Source organism: Drosophila montana, unplaced genomic scaffold (genome assembly GCF_035044405.1).
Source record: "Drosophila montana isolate Dmon_TW-CO22-7 unplaced genomic scaffold, ASM3504440v1 contig_2081_1, whole genome shotgun sequence".
Lineage (NCBI taxonomy): Eukaryota > Metazoa > Arthropoda > Insecta > Diptera > Drosophilidae > Drosophila > Drosophila montana.
This window is the reverse complement of record NW_026996991.1, coordinates 2161892-2179425: the sequence shown is the minus strand read 5'-3', so window position 1 is coordinate 2179425 and position 17534 is coordinate 2161892. Positions and strand designations below refer to the sequence as shown.

At 42.5% G+C, this 17534-nt stretch overlaps 1 protein-coding gene across 9 annotated transcripts; it reads left to right on the top strand.

Annotated features, from left to right (window-relative positions):
- Positions 1–79: 79 nt before the first annotated feature.
- Positions 80–16282, top strand: ena (enabled). 9 transcript variants are annotated; one of them, XM_064679851.1, is made up of 10 exons: positions 80–657; positions 7925–8086; positions 12939–13260; positions 13343–13575; positions 14057–14339; positions 14571–15248; positions 15320–15478; positions 15545–15763; positions 15821–15941; positions 16013–16282. In XM_064679851.1, the coding sequence occupies exons 2-10, from the start codon at positions 8082–8084 to the stop codon at positions 16039–16041; spliced, it is 2049 nt and encodes a 682-aa protein (XP_064535921.1). In that variant the 5' UTR covers positions 80–657; positions 7925–8081; the 3' UTR covers positions 16042–16282. The 9 variants fall into 9 exon arrangements, with proteins under 9 accessions (XP_064535921.1, XP_064535919.1, XP_064535917.1 ...); XM_064679849.1 differs by lacking the exon at positions 7925–8086; XM_064679847.1 differs by lacking the exons at positions 80–657; positions 7925–8086 and adding an exon at positions 10425–10894 and having other exon boundaries at positions 14069–14339; positions 15824–15941.
- The last annotated feature ends 1252 nt before the right edge of the window (positions 16283–17534 follow it).

The window sequence follows — 17534 nt, the reverse complement described above, 5'->3', positions numbered from 1 at the left end:
AACTCGCTGTTAATACATTTTAGAAAATGTTAATATCTTGGTCGCTGTTAAACCAGGGCTGCCCTGGTACATTACTTTTTACATCAGATCAAATATGGCGCTGGTGTGTTGTTGTCGCTGTCGCAATTTGACCAAAATTAATTCGAATTAATCGCGTCGTGAACAAAAAGTCACAAAATCGCAATCGCAAGGCGAACAGAAGCAGTATTAATCTTTGCAAAACACCCGTGCAAAGTTCTTTTTAAAACTGCATCGAAAAAAACGGAGTTGCAGTATAAAACGAAGTAGCCGAAAAAATTGTGTCTCTACTCCTTGAAAAGGAGTTTAGTTTTTCGCTCTCCGTTAATGTGTGTGCGTGTGTGTGTTTGTTTGTGTAAGTGATGTTCGAGTAAAGTGCTGCCGAAAACTAAACAAATTGAATTAAAATTGCGGCTTCTTTCCTGTTGTAACAAAACAAAAAAATTTAACTAAGAAACCCTGGAAAGACACGCAGCAAGCACTTTTATCGGCGATTAGTTTGTGCTGTCTTTGCCCGCCGCCACTCGATTTGAGTGTGTGCGTGTGCGTGCTTGCAACAGCAGGAAAAAGGGAGTAGCTGCTAGGCAGCAGATACTAACACCAACGCATTTTCACTGTGGAATTAACGAAAATGATGTGGTAAGTTTTTGTTTTAAATTTATTTATAATCTGTGTCTGCGGAGATCTAGAGCAGAATTTAGCCCTGTCGACGGCCGTTGCATTTTCTGCGCATGTTTTTGCCCACGACTTCCGCTTTGTGCTCCCTTTTTAGTTCGGCGGCTGCTGTGGCAGCGACGTCGATAGCTGCTGCTTCACTTCTGCTCCCCTTTTTGCTTATTCTTTCACACAACACGCCCTTTTTCGCATGCGGCTGTGAGTGTGTGCATAGCAGAATAATAATTATGCCGTTTGGGTAAATAATTTAAATTTGCGTATTTCCCATTTTCTACCTACTCATCGGGCGATTGGAGACTTTAACAGCTGTCGCGTCTGCAGCGTCTAAACCAGTTTTTGCATTCATTTTATATTTTGTGTGTGTCGCGTGTTTGTGTGTGTGTGTGTTGGATTTGTCCTGCGCCAGCTTTAATTGTTTTTGTGCATTTCCCCCGACGGCTCCACCGCGTTGGCAGCCTTCCTCTTTTGTTGTTCTCGTTTTTGGTGCTTGTTTTTGTGTTGCTGGGCGCAGGCTCTTATATTGATATGCTCTTTCTCTCTCTCGTGCACTACTCTCCAATTCCTTATAAATGTTGCCAAACAAACAAATATCCAGCGTTGCCAATTTGAGAGTGAATGTAAGAGGAAAGAGGCGAGAGCCTGATAAAGAGAGCAAGGCGACGCGGGTGGGGCTATTGATATTTATACTTCTCTTTCATCTTTATCGTGTTTGTTTGAACTTTAATTTATGCGAGCCAAAGTGGGGTTTGCATTCTCCTCTTTGCAGCATTTAAATGTCAATGCACCGCAGAGACACGATCCGGGCTCCCTCACATATCTCTCTACCCTTCCTTTGCCACCCACGAAAAGACAGCCAAGTTGCATCACTGGAGTCGCCACATGACTCACTCTTTTTTTTTTTGTTCGTTCGCTGCCAAATGAAGCGGGCCAAAGACCCGCAGCTCTCTCGCATACACACACACACCGACATGTACACCGATAGACTAAAACAAAATAGCCAAACATCAAAACCCGTTCAGAAACAAAAACAAAAAACATACAGTAAGTAAATCAAAGTACGCAATTTGTTATTGACGCTTGCAAAATTGAATTTATTCGTGTTGCCAGATTTCGTATTTCAAAAATACTTATATTTTGCTGTTGTTTTTGTTGCTGTAGTTGCTTGCCAGTGTTGCATAGCGGCTCCTGCTAACAAATGGCTGCCCTTTTTTTGTGAATAATTTATGGTATAAACAAGTTAAACAACGTTGCCCACCCAGTCATAAGCAGCAGCAGCAGCAGCTGCTATTGGAGTCACGCAACTACTAGATAAGATAAGAACCAAATCGAAATATGTGTGCGGTTTATACTTCTCTTTTTTTTTTTATCAGCCATCCGTCCCCTTTTCGGTATGTTTGCGCCCTATTTACGCATCTTCTCGTAGTTGTGTTCACTTTCAGTTTGCTTTTCGGCATTTTTAACGATGACTAAAACTTTGAATAAAAAAAATCTTAGAAATCGCCACAAGTTTTCCAAGTATTCGTGTCTTCTCCTTGTGGTTTATCCCTGGTTTTATTTCTGTTTTGTTTATGTGTTCGTAGCGGCGACTGCTCTGAATCATTAACTTGCCCCAACTTGTTTTGCTTTGTGACTAAACTTTAACGCGTGTCATAGCAGCCAGAATGCAGATCAATGCACTGAACTCTGACTGTCGCGCAAATGTATTTAAGTTTTTCGCTTTGCTCGCCAGTGTGACCCTGCTCCCACGCAGCATTCAATAAAACTATATTTCCTGTTGTCTGCTTACTTATTTTCGCTGAGGCTTCACAATGCGGGTTAGAAAAAAATCCAGCCTCTTTATTTAAATCTGCCTGACATTATACTGGGTGGTCAGATGCTCTGTTACCGCTGGGCTCCTTCCATTTGTCGGTAGATGATCATATTGACACTTTTGTCGAATGACTTTATTAATGCCACAACTATAATAAATATAGGAACAGCTGCATAGCTATTTCCCTTAAACTGTAAACAATGTATACTTATAATCAATTTTATGGTGCGCCATCGTCACCTGCATAATTCATTGGAATTCATGAGTCTTCTTGGGCCTGCCCGTCTTCGTCTCTGCCCATCGGATGCATGAAACGTGTTTTGATTTTTATGGGAGCTCATACCTTATATGACTCTTACCTACATACATACAATATCAGCTAAATAATTTTTCGCTGCCTTATTTTAAATTTGTTTATTTAATAATTTGTTTATTATTGATTCGCTTTGGTTTTGCTGAAAGAAAGGGGGTTTTCTTCTTGTATTTCATTTGCAATTTAAACGTGCACTGGGATTTTTATGTAAGTTTTCCAAATGGAATGTCAGCTCGGATATTTTTTAGGCAGCAATTAGCTAATGCTAATGCTAATGGTCAGATAATCCCGTTTCGGTTTGAGAATTTCTTCGCCGAACAAAGCAATAGCTCCACATCAAGCGCAATTGTGCTGTCTGTGAAATATCGGAGAAAAAGCTGTTTCCTTTTTAATGCGCATTACCCGCAGAGGAAAGCATCGTAGATTATGGACTATGCACATGAAAACCGATGGGCCTGAGAGTGTATAATATATTCATATGCGTGATAAATATACCGCTCAAATGGCATAAATTGTAGATACAAATATACGAACTGCACAGATAAGCAGAACGGAGAATGAAATTCGCTTAAGCGGCAGCTTTTCTGGCGTTTCTTTCCACTGTCTTGGCTGTTATAGCTTTGGCTTTGGCTTTGGATTGGAGGCCATTGCATTGGCTCGAGTACCAACAAACAGTGCACATTAAATGAACGAAAATTATCATTCACAATCCTAAGCAATATACACAGAATCAAACACGCGCCTACATGCGGAAAAATGCAAAATAAATGCAGTGAAATTCGAGTTAAAAAAGCAGCGGACTCCACTCGCTGAGCAATGCACTTAGCGAAATTCAGCAGGAATATGTAATATATATAAAAAGTTTTGTCAGCTTTATTCGAGTAGTATACACATTTAAAGCAAATGATACTATCAAAAAGTTAAATGAAATCTCCACTCTACTTTGCTTGTTATTAGAGCTTTTAATCTAGTTATTGTATATATGCAAATATATACACATGTAATTGTTACGTTTTTCCAGTCCAAAGTAAGTATTTTATAAAATAGATACGGTCAAGAGCATTGCAGAGCAAGCGAGTCTCTTCAAATACCTGTTGTGTTCCATTTATTATATAAATGTGTATATCTACATATGTACTATACAACTCCGCCTTTAACAAGTTATATTTCTAAAGCAATTGGCGCGCTGTTAAACCATTTTTTACGGCCTAGAAATTTTACCACAACAAACAGACTCGAACATAGACATTTGCCGAAGTTGCTGCTCTGTTCCGGCTGATTCTTTTACTAAATTACCTCCTCCTCTCTTGGTGTTTTTTTTTTGTTTTGTACTAACGTTACGGTCTAACGCTCGGCTATTCGCAGCGGCAGTTAAATACAGCACTCAGATATCTTGCAAGTTTAAGTTGAATTATAACGATAATATATATCAATATATAATATAAAATTCCAAGTAAAGATTGATATTTGTTATTTAAAAATCAAATAATCAACGTGGCTAGAAATACGTTGCTTGGAATTCATATTCTAAAATACCTTTTTTCTTGCGTAAATGGAAAGAGGCAATTGCGAAAGTGTAGTTTAAAAACAAAAATACATCATATTAAAATTAAAATGTTTATTCTCATTTTTATCTCTCCATTCCATTGACATTGCCGCTCGGCACCGTCAGTTGAAACGGGAAGAGCCACATACGCTGATTAAATAAAAAAAAACTCGAAGTGGGAAGAAGTATTAAATTGAACTGCCACAGTGACCAAAGTTGATATGAAGTCAATAGCTGTAGGGCTCCTGTACCTCCTCCCTGTAGTCTCCATTCCGTCTCCGCACTGACTATGCTCAAAGAGGAATTGCAAGCACTTGAAGTGCTTCCGCTCGGTCTGGGACGGTTGCTGTGACTGGTGCTGAATCAGACAATTTACAGCCAAGCGGCGGGTTGCTTTTTGTTTTTCCCAACTAAAAGGTGACGGCAAAGTTTTCTTTTCGTTTTGATTGCATCCAAATACTTCTGCTTACACACACACACACACACACGCACACAAAGCTCAGTTGGCGACACTTGATGCAACGTTACCAAGGTGCCAGGATTTTTGGGAGTGATGTGCTCCCCAATATCTAAGACAAACATTAACAAATGCTTGTAGTTTGTAAACAGTGATGAATTAGTAAAATGGTAGGAAATAGATTTAAGTGAATCGAATTATTTTTTCGTTACTGGGTATTTGACATTCGTGCAAGCTTTTTCTGTTATGGTTATTATTGTTATTTTGCGCTAAATTGATGTTTGTCGCTGCTGCACATTTCCATACTTCGTTGATTTCTACCCTCTTTCTAGGTGCTAGCTGATTATATTATGATTATGATATGTCCGCTTCTCACTTGAACTTTGTGGGCTGTCTGCACTGTGCTGGAATCAACTCGAGCGGCTTAGAAGTGGCAGTTCGGCTGAGGGAAAAGTCTAGGCCGAAGCCCATTGTTGTGTGTAATGTAATAATAGATATTTTTCGTCTTTTGTTGCGCCCTATTTCATTTCATTTTTGGTATTTGTTATTTGTTATTAGCATTATATAATAGTTACTCAAATTTTTTCGGTTCGAGTTGCATCGCTTCATTAAATTGATGCGCTGTTCACCATTGAGGCAAAATGACAACTACAACAGCTCATAAAAATTGTGTACAATCATAACTGCTAAAGCGATAAATACCAGATTTTAAATATGTGTGTTTCAGTCGATTGATTTTAGATTCATCTTGGGTCGATTTGCGAAAGCAATATGGTAGCCCCCCGGCCTAGCCTAACAATGCCCACAATCTCAAGACAAATGTAGGCAAAGTTCAGACTGGATTACAACAAATTAATTGCTTGTAGATGCAAACATAGTTTGTTAGCAGCTGAGCTGAGAAGCCGTGAGAAGCCATGGCAAAATGCAAAAGGCTTGACGCTTGGCTGCCGATTTTGATATGCCTGGGAGTCTTTTAGTCTTCTGAATGATTCGCCTTATAGATTTTGGCAGCAGCAGCCGCTGGGTGCCTCGTGCCTTGGCAAATTCAGCTTAAGTCGATTTGGTAAACAGCGCACAATGCTGAAGTCACAGCCAGGACAGCGACCCAAATTCAGTCGCAATCCAAACTAAAGCAAACTTTTGCCCAACCCAAGAGAGCAGAGGTAGACAAATGCAAAGGTGACTGCCTGCGTTGCTTGGAAAACCCGTTTGCGATCTGCTTGACCATATCAACTGCGACGCATTCGCCTTGGCCAGATTGAGCTCCAAAGCGAGTGCTAAAAAAGACGAATGGACGGCTGCGGCAACAGAGCTCTATGCGGGGGCTCATTAGAAGTTGTGTTGGCTTGGATTGACAGACTAAAATATGATAATGAACACGGATTACTCTCCTTGGGATAGTATTGGAGAGGGATGATGTTAGAGGTGGAATTGCAAGTTGCGTTAATGTGTCAATGTTTGCTTTTGAAGCTGTCAAATTACAAATACCGCGTCAATTTGACAATCCAACGAGTCACGCGAACAACCAAGACACAAAACAAATGCGGGAAATTTCCATGTGCAATGCGGCACATTAATTTGTTTTTGTTTTGAGTGCAAACATTTGGTGTCCTTTGCAAAGAAGAAAACGGAAAACTGTGACTGGTATCGGAATAGGGTTGAAGTTGTGACTTGCCAACTGACATCATTCTGAACGTCACGTAGGAGTCATGCAAATTCCTGGAAATGTTTTTCGTTTATTTTGTCGACAAAATGACAATGAAAAAAATAACAGGCTAGAGATGGGAGCACGGTATTTGGAGCTCGGAACTACTAACCCTTGCGCCGGAAGCCGGATGCATTGCCTTCGGGTTAAGTGCGTAAAACAAACAGTTTTCATGTTTGTGTACCGGCCTGTCTGCTTCCGATCGGTTTGGCTTACTTGCCACCCCCCAAAGTAAGCAAATTGAGCAATGACAGCAAGTTACGACTGGTTTTAAGGGGTGTTTGTAGAACCCCTCATCCGAAGTTTACATTTTAACTGCCCACGAGTCGGGACAGGATCTATCCTGGTAAACGCAAAAAAGCAAAAGAAGCAGAACATGTGCCTCTATCCCGCTTAACGCTCAACGAACTCTTCAATGGCTTTGTGGGATTTGTTTGCTTAGCCAACAATGTAATTACATATATTCAAGAAAATTGACTCGTCAAATGCTATCATATTTCCCACATGTGCGAGTGCCAATTGTTTCATTTTTATTATTGCTCGAATCAGCACAAAGCTATTTTTGGAGATTTCTCTCACTAGACCGAACGAGTAAGTCGATTTGTCGCCTAATAACTTACAGACAGAGAATGAGTTTACAGGCCAGAAGTAGTTGATAATTACATCGCAAATGTGGTCGCTGTGATAAACTATACTCAATGAATTTTGCGCTCTCTGAACACTTCCGGCAACAAAGCGGACGTTGGAGTAACGAGCCCGCATAACGATTACAAAGTCGCGCTAAGGGCAGGTTATTAGCTAACTATGACGCAAACAATGCTCCATGCTCTATGTCGGTGGAGGAGGCGACGTACAAAACTGGGTCAAAAACCTTTTTAGGAGCGTGACACAAATTTCGCGTAGCTCTGGCTGCATTTATGCGTTGTACGGCCCCGAAGCAATTCGGTGGTTTTGCCTAGTTAGGTCTTTAGAATTATTTATTGACCGTATTCATTAGACAAGGGACGCTGCTTGCATTTCTAATGCAAATGAGCTTAGCTATCTGTTGTCTTCATTATTCTCGCCACAGTTTATAAAGATATTTTCGTGTTTAAAAGAAAGATAAAGTAAATAAGCCTCATTGTCTATCGACGGTTGTATTTAAATTAAGTCTCTGCGGTTTGTATTAGCATGGCTTGGTTTTCGCTAATATTATTATTATTATCTGCAGCTACTTTCGTTTGCTGTCATTCGACGGTTACTTTAGCTAATTCATGGGGCTAGCTTTAATCTCAAGGTCTCATTTCATCGATTTGTTACCTAGGCTCAGGCATAAAACTGTGTTTATGGACATCTCTTCTTTAAAAAGTGTCGTACAGTTGAACGTTTAACCGGGATATTCTGTTTTAATACATTTACAGATATCATAAATATAATTAACGAGAAAAAGCGAGGAGACGAGCACCACCTGGTGGAAGCCAAGCGAAGCACAACTAACCCCGCTCCATACATCAAAAGTCCGCCCGGTTTCCTCTTAAGCAACAGTAACAAAAACAAACAAAAACAAATAAAAACGAAATGACGTAAGTGCCACATCGAATTTCAAGTTTGATTTCATCTTATGTATATTTATAAATGTGTATATATTTAAAGATATATTACATTGTCGCAAAGTTATTGTAATTTATCAGACGCCACGACGTTCGATTCCATTCAAGGACATTTCAATTATGACACTCTCGCTGTCATTCTAACTGTCATTGGTTAACCCAATTGACGATATTGATGCTGCTAGCGACTTTTCAATTGGCATGTGTCCAACTAGGGCCGGTACAATTTCACTACGGAATACCTGCCTACATTAAAGCTACCAAAAGTTTATAGGTCAGCGAAACTATGTGGGGCCCAGCCCTTAGAGGCCTGGAGTTATCTATTTTAATACCCATAATTTGTTTAGCCAAATGACGTTTACGCGACCGGGGAGTGGCACATCCGGTGGCTTCCTGCCAAGTCGGACTGTGTGCTTAGTCAGGGCATTTGTCCCCGTTCTGCTTGATAACTGATTCATAAGCAAAAACGCAGTCAATTTGGGGCTCATTTTCTGGGTGTGTCATCATTTATTGCCGTTGCCGTGTAGTCTCCGCGGAAATTCGGCACGCTTTAAACTGGGCCCTCAGCTTTTGGTTCAGCTCTGTTTGCCCAGTTTAGCTTAGCCCATTACAGTACACTCTCCGCAGTGGAATTTGCAATTAAAGGTGGGATATGCCCCAAAGTAGAATATATCGCTTCGATCTCTCTCAATGATGTACTGAGAAAATGACTGTGCAGCTCTTGAAAGTTCGGGGTTACTTTAATTGTTTAATTGATTTGAAGTGCACAGATCTCCCTAAAGCCCTTGAATTCCGGTCTAATTGCAACGTATTCACTCAGCCAGTGCATTTTTATCTCATAGTTGAGTAATGCTTCCAAAATAGAAACAGTTCAAGAGCGACGACCGACATAGTGAGTCGCATTGCTGAATCATTTGCTTATACTTTTTGGAATAGGTAACTCGGGAGCTATTTGAATCAAATATGTAAAGAGTAAAGCACGATAAAGAGAAACAAATTCGAGACTAAATCAAATCTGTTTGATGCTGGAGGATTGGAAAAGTATTGAATGATTTCAGCAAGAGTTTACATTCCTACATCTGTTGCCATGTTCGCCGTGTAGCCCTTTTATAAACTAATAAAGACGCTATAGCCGAAAAATTGCCAAATCATTTAAGCCACGGCTTGATCTATAGAGTGTTAAATTCGAGTACGAGCACGAGTGCGAGTTGTGGCCTGCCAGGCCTAGCCCGTTTTTACAAAGCCATTAAGCCGCAGAATAATCGTAGCTGAAATCATACAAAAATCACACACAGCTTTAAAGACCAGACGCGCGCATTATAACGAGCTCTAAGAGCAACAACATTCTAAATAGATAAATACCATGTTAATTGGAAATGTACGCTTAAGAATTGTTGTGGAACAAAAAATTCAAACTGATTCAGTTACTCAACCGCAGGCAGCTCTATAGCTCGGCAGCGAGACAGACTTACTACGTATATGTTTTTGTATTTGTATGAATTTTTCATGGCATGCCACAAGCTGTGAATTACCCCCAATCTCCTCCTGCCAACTTGCTTCCTACTTACTGCTTTGCCGCCTCAACAAAACAGCTGAAAAGAAAAAAGAACTTTATAGTCGCTCGGGGGGAAATATAAATTATTGAGCTCGTTTCTTAAGTAATTATCGCAGAGAGAAGGACGGACTGATCTACTGACTGATCTGAGCGACTAGACTATCTGACAGAATGGGCAACTGGGGAAGGGAGGAAGGCTGTCTAGAGCTGAGCTTAAGCTGCGATGCGATGCGATGTGAGCGGGATTTTAATTGCATCGTCAAGTGGGAACCGAATAATACTGAAGAGAAGACCAAACAATATTAAGGGATCTATGGGCCGGCTAGACTACGGATGGATCTCAGTAGCACATCTCATTATTTTATTGTCTGGCAAGTGTAATTACACAGACTCTCGGCCGTGATCGGTGATCGTCGATTCGCTCTGCCCTGCGCGCTCTCGCTGTCTGCTCTTTTCTTGTTGCTCTTTCATCTTCGGCTCACCGCGAGTCGAGTGGCCGTTCTGTGAGTGGCTTGGCAGACTCCACGCTCTCTGTTTCTCTCTCTCTTTCTGGGGCCAAGTTCAGGCCGAGACTTGTTTGGCGCGTTCAGTCTCAATTGAGGTTCGATTACGATCAGCCGCAAGCACCAGCCACGGCTGCACATACGATAGTTTGAGAACGAAGCGAACCTAGACAAACATCAATTCCATTTATTTATTGAGTGCTGTGATCGTGTGACCGAACGCTTGTGTGAGGAACCGTGTTTGTGTGCAAATGTTTGCTATTACTTAATGGCCATGAAGAAACTCTATGCCAAAACCTCGTTTACGAGCAAGAAGTCCAATGCTAGTGTCGCAGTAGCTGGACCCATTCTGGCCTATCATCAGTCCGCCAATGCAAAGCTGGCCATGTGCGAGTTCCAGGCAAACGAGGAACAACCGGATCCCGATCTGCTGATCAAGCGCAGCCAAAGTCTTTACAATAGGGCATCGCCCAAGGGCCGAAGTCTGCCGGCGGCTGGCAGGGATTACTACAGCGTTCGGGAGCTGCAGGAACTGGATCAGCTGGACTATCGCCATCCCATGTACCATCATTACCAGCAGGATCTTTTGTTGCGCCAGCGCAGTGCCACGGCCTATCATGAGCATGAGCAACTTGTGTTGCAGTTGCCCATGGCCCATGGCACGCCCACGCCCATCTATGAGGCGCCCACATGGACACAATCGGTAGTCAATGACCAGTCCTTGTACGTACCGACGGGCGAAGATGTTGGTGCAATGCACAGCAGACATGTCGATGCATCATTATCATCATCAACATCAACATCAACATCATTATCCACCGCGACCACAAACTCTGTCTTGATAGCTAGCCCAGCCACTCCCACAGTATCTGCCCCTGTCCCTGTCCCTGCCCACACTTTATCCACATCGACTGCTATATTTTCTACTTTACGCAAGTGCGTAGCTCTGCCCCAGTCCCCGCTCCCGTCCCAGTCTCGTTCAGTGACCAACCCGATATCAGCTAACGCTGACCCAGCTTCCACATCCAATTGCTCCGCTGTCCCTGCTTTTGCTCCGTCCAGACTGACCAGCTCTATGTCGTTCTCAATTAGAGCGCCACGTTCAACAACAACAACAGCCGCAAATCAGCATCTCTATAGCAACATTCATCATTATTTGCTACTGCAACAACAAAACCACCAAACACAACAACAACAACAACAGCAACAGCAGCAACAACAGCAACAGCAACACGTACAACGCATCCCTCAACGTCGCCATAATTCGGTCAAATATAAATTAATTGGGGGCCCAACAAGTTTAACGTATGTTCTTCTTTTCATATTATTTTTCATTCTTCTCTGAGATCAGTTTTTCAATTTGAACGTCCTTTTTCTACAGGTTACAGATCTTAAAACGTGATCCAATTTCTAAATATTTTCCATTACATATTTCCCTTGCCCATCCCGTCGTATCACAGGCAAAGTTCAGATTTTCTGCGTATATCCAAAGTTAAATTTGGATCGCAGAGGGCTTTCCCGTGTCGACCTGCTACAAATGTGCTCGTAACTGTATATAATTGAGCGAAAATTTAAACCTATAAAGAAAATTGCTTTCGTGCTGGAAATGTGCATTAAACTTAACGCACGAATTAATCCACAACTCGAGCTCAAAACGAAATATAAACACAAAATTTCACCTGCGTCCGCCGTAATGAAGTCTTTAAACGACCCACATGAATGGAATGTAATTTGCATTAATCTCATTACCTGACCACATGCTCATTTCCAATCACTGAGTAAACCTCCCACTTTCTTGCTGTTCATTTGGAGCGACGCACTCGGTGCCGGAGCCTGTAAATCGTTGGGGAATGCCAGCCAGTATGAGAGAGTAAGATAATCCGCGTCTCGTCCCTGTTGGTATCTAACAAATTACACGTATCTCATAGATAAACTTCACTTTCGTTCCACGAATCACATCATCGTATGCCGTAAATGACCAACTACCCCAACACAGTACGTTTGTTATATAAGGCCGCACAGCTGTGGACTTGCTTCTCGGCCATTTTCCTCACTTCCCTCGCGCATAGCGCTTGATATCGGGCTCCATTTAAGTGCAAAACAAGTCAACTTTTAGACAGGCCAAGTTTTGCTGGCTGCCAGAATACTGAAGCCAGCTCTAGACAGAGCAAAAAGACGGCGATCGTAACTCGTTTTGTTTTTGTTTCAGTTGAGGCTGTCATTAACTCTTGCAACTCGTTGCAGAGACTGAGATCCATGTTCTTGCCTTCAACGTCATGCTTGCAGCATATTTGAAACTCTTCTATGGCATCGTGTTTAGTTTTCCCGGTTTAATTGTCAATGCGCTGCAAAAAATATGTTAAAGGTTGCGTAAAGGTTCATTAGAACTATTTAATCGGCGGCGGCAATGACAACTGCATGACAGGTGTGCAGTTTTCTCAGTGGAATAGAGGCTTTACAATGAACGCCAAGCGCTTCCTGTCCAGTCCCAGCTACAGCTTCATCCAGAGAGATCACTGCACTTCAGTTCAACCGTGTGAAACTTTGTGAAAGCCGAGACGTAAATAGAAACAGAATAAACCAGAGGTGTGGTGGTCGGATTGTCAAGTCTATGTTAGTTGCACTTTGAATAAATCATCTAATGCTTTTCTGATTGTGGTGCAATTTTCGTTTTGGATACATTAATCTAGTGCTCTAAGAATCTTAATGGTTTCCTGGGCTCCCTTAAATAATTAGTCTTGCGTATTTTTTCTTTATTTGTTTGCAGTGAGCAAAGCATTATTGGCGCCCGCGCCTCTGTGATGGTCTACGATGACAACCAGAAAAAGTGGGTGCCATCGGGCAGCTCGTCAGGATTGAGCAAGGTGCAAATCTATCATCACCAGCAGAATAACACATTTCGAGTGGTGGGACGCAAGCTGCAAGACCATGAGGTGGTCATCAACTGCTCTATACTTAAGGGTCTCAAATATAATCAGGCTACGGCCACGTTTCATCAGTGGCGCGACTCCAAGTATGTATACGGTCTTAACTTTTCCAGCCAGAGCGACGCGGAGAACTTTGCTCGGGCCATGATGCACGCCCTGGAGGTAAGTGTCGGTTTCTCTCCTGTTTCTTGCCGTAAACAATGCTTAACTGTGTCATTCTCTTTCGCCAACGGCTTGTGGTCAGGTGCTGAGTGGTCGCGTGGTCAACAATCCTGCCGGCCAGCCTACAAATGGCAATGGATACGAGGAGGATATGGGCTACCGTACGATGACCAGCGAAGATGCGGCAATTTTGCGACAGAACAACGGTATGGGCGGCCACATAACACCGTCGGCCCAAACGCCAACATCGCAGACAAATCAGAACAACATACCGCAGAGTCCGCCAACGCCGCAGGGACATCATCGCACCAGCAGGTGGGTCCATGATCACAGTTTCAGTTCCAGGGCACTCATCTCATCAACAGTGTTGCCAATTTAGCTTTATCTAGCTATATTTGATTAATTTCACAAGTCGCAGCTAAATTTTTAAACTAATTTAGCCTTTTTTTGGCATCTTAATGACAAGATCTAGCAAAACTATTTTTGCCGAGGACGGTAATTTAGCTGCAATTAAACATTAAATTCAGCTTCTTTTTGGAACGGCAATTGGCAACACTGGTCATCTATCAATCAATCAGTCGACATATCTTTTGATTTCGTTCATTTTTCTTCTCTCTTTCACACACTCACACAAACACACACATGCTTTCCTGTAACATGCACATCGTTCTGTTTGTTGTCGTCGTACTCGATACTCGATTCTCGATACCTAACACTTCATGCTCTCTAACACACACATACATTGAATCGATCTTCGAATCGAACTGCCGAATCATCACAAATTGCTCACAAAAAGGAATTCCCTTAGCGCACCGCCGGCGCCGCAGCCGCAGCAACAACAGCAATTGGCAACACAGCCAGGCTCGCACTACGGACCCACTTCAAACGGGCCAACGTCCAATGGCCTGCCGCAGCAGGGTAATCCACAGATGCAAATTCCTCCTGCACCCGGTCAGACACAGCAGCAGCAACAGCAGCAGCAGCAACAGCAGCAACAGTACCAACAGCAACAGCAGCCCGTCTATAATACGCAGCAGCAGCAGCCACAGATGGTGCAAGCCGGCTATGCGCCCCCACAGGTAGGTTTGGTCGACTTGGGCTTGTACCGTTCAGCCAGGTCCGCTTGATGAGGTCCGCTTATGTTGCTACTTTTACCTTTCTGTTTCATTTCATTCCAAACATTCGCACGTCCGCAATTGGCTTGAAATTTCCCCAAAAACTAAACCGAACCCACTACCACCAAAACAACCAACACCACCACCACCACCATCGCTACCGTTACCGTTACCACCACAACAACCACCCGCCAGCAGTACCAGCAGCCCCATTATGTGCTCTCAAACTCTAATCCCAATCTCAATCTACATCAATACCCGACACAGCCACAGCCACCGATGCCGCCGGTGCATCAGAATGGGGTCGGACCCATATATGGGTCCACGCAGCCAGCCCATATACCGAGTTCGGCCAGCTCGAATAGTGTCGTTTACACCAGTCAGCAGCAGTTGATACCTCAGCCACCGCTGGCGCCGGGTATGCCCGCTCCTGGGTATGTCCAGCACAATGGCCAGCAGCAGCAGCAGACGGAGAATCCTTATGGGCAAGTTCCGCTGGCACCACCTATGATGCAGCAACAGGGCGGTGGTGTGCCAATGCCGCCGCCGCTCAATCGCATGAGCAGCACAGGCGGGGGTCCAGGGCAGGTGGCTGCGCCGGCGCCACCACCACCGCCACCTACATTCGGTGGTGCACCGCCGGCCCCGCCACAGATGTTTAATGGAGCTCCAGCGCCACCACAGCCACCGGCACCGCCTGCGCCACCGGCTCAGGGGGGCGCATCAGGTGGATCAGGCGGTCCTGGAGCACCACCGCCGCCACCACCGCCTCCTGTGGGTGCCGGTGCCGCAGGTAAGAAGGATGATCCGCAAGCCGATCTTATGGGCTCGTTGGCCTCGCAGCTGCAGCAGTTCAAACTAAAAAAGAACAAGGTACGTTAGTGCTGTGCAATTAGAATGAACCACATTGGCTAATCGATTTCTGCTCTGCTGATTGTTTTCAGTCCACGACAGCCGCTCCCGAAAATAGCGGCAGCAGCACCTCCAGCGGCGGCAGCGGTAACTATGGAACCATTGGACGTAGCTCCAATGGCATGGCCTCCATGATGGACGAGATGGCCAAGACGCTCGCTCGGCGTCGTGCGCAGGCCGAGAAAAAGGAGGTGAGTTGTGTATATTTGACAATTTCTATATTGGGTTATTTGTTACTACTTTTCGACACTGTGCAGCCCGATCCTGAGCCAGAAGTTAAACAAAGGCCGTGGGAAAAGTCAAATACGTTGCCCCACAAATTGAGCAGTGGCGGCGGCAGCAACACCACGTCAAGTGCACAAGGCGGAGCCAACGGCAGTGGCGGCAGCGGTAACAACACAACGAACAGCGGTGGCGAATCGCCGCGTCCCATGCGCAAGCGTTTCGGCAGCGCCAGCGAGGAGACCATTCTCAAGGTGAGTTGATTTTTATATATTTGTTAAACTAACGATAATGACCCTCGTCGCGCTTAGCAGGTCAATGGCGATGGTCTGTCGCTGGCGCTGTCCAACAGCGACCTGGACACCCTGAAAGCTGAGATAGTGCGTGAGATGCGGCTGGAGATACAAAAAGTGAAAAACGAAATCATAGACGGTAAGCTATTTCGATATCCCAGCTTTCTGCGCTTACATTTCTTCTAAAGCACATTTTTATATGCCTTGCAGCTATCAAATCGGAGTTCAATCGTAGATAGATCAAAATAAATAATTAGCCTCAAAGCAACCTCTATCACTGTCTACTGTTTACTGCCTACACCAAGTATAACAAGAATAAGAACAAGAAACACCAACACATTACACAAACACTGTCCTAAAAGTGAGCCCGGCTATGGGCGGGCGTAGTCGTGTCTTCAGCAACCAGCGCACGTGTCACGAACTGAGTTATATTGCATGTAAACAGAAACCGCGTCAAATATTTAAATGTGTAATTTTAAATATTTTAATTGTATTTCATTCATATATTCAAATCGCGCCCAACATAATGGGTATATACAAGCATATACATATATACAAATTTATATATATCTACATACGTATATAGATTTAAATATGTATATATATATCAAAATATATATAAATATACATATATAAATATATATATTTATATGTATATTTCTATATATATAAACCTTATACATATACGAAAGTACGCAATTATGTATCAGCTTTTTACAAGAAACTTTAGTCAAAATAATTTTAATTCTAATCGATTTCTAAGTTACGCAAATTTCGTGCGAGTAAAATTTTAGTATGTAATTTTACAACTGTACATTATTTTTACATAAGTATAAAACAATTTAAATGTGAACAAGAAATGCATTGTATACTTTTGTTCTGTGTTCACCCTGCGTACTTTTCGCCCCTTTAACCTCCTAGCCTATGAGGAGCACTTATTTCAAATGCATTTCATTTTCGCTTTTCTTAAATACCAAAAAAAATCAAAAACTCGTAAATAATAACATATAAACATAAGCCAAAAATAAACCTATACAAGAAAAGAAAGAAACAAAAAATTTTAACAAGCATCTATCTATTCTACATATAAGTATATCACACACTTTCTCACACACCTACACTAATACATACAAGTTTAGATATACGCGTTGTAAGGCAGTATAGTATTACAAAAAGACGATTGCAAATTTAAGAGTCGCAATCCCATAGATGCGTCATGGGATCATCAATTTAATCAAAACAGAATAACGTCGATGCATTTGATAACTCTTCAACATTTCCCCAGTTGACAACTGACATGAAAACAAAACACTTTCCTAAGTCACGATCTCATTAAAACACAAGAAATATTGATAAAACCAGAAATATACCTAACAAGTAAAAAGTCTTCAAAAACATTTCAGAGTGGAATTGAGTGTAGTGTTCAGCACTTTTGAAAGCATTAGCGTTATATACATACTACAATACTTACCATTAGAAAACAGATATTGATAATCTATAAACGCTCAACTATTATCGAATTACAGAGAAGGCGAAAATAAATTCAAAATCAAGAGCAAATAAAACAAATTGACTGCTGCATTAAAATATACATACATAAAACATGATTAAATACCAAGTAGCCAGTAAATTGATACACCTCTTCTCCTCCATTAGAGACCCAAATTGTTTTCCTAGTTGATCCTGAACACATTGAGTACCAATTTCAACTTCCATATACAATTAAGACTAA

Excerpts from the sequence above, each read along its gene's own strand:
- ena (XM_064679842.1), top strand. The coding sequence starts at position 10,440 with ATGGCCATGAAGAAACTCTATGCCAAAACCTCGTTTACGAGCAAGAAG. Across the intron at positions 13,576-14,056 it reads GGACATCATCGCACCAGCAG|GAATTCCCTTAGCGCACCGC; the intron begins GTGGGTCCATGA and ends GCTCACAAAAAG. Across the intron at positions 15,942-16,012 it reads GAAAAACGAAATCATAGACG|CTATCAAATCGGAGTTCAAT; the intron begins GTAAGCTATTTC and ends TATGCCTTGCAG.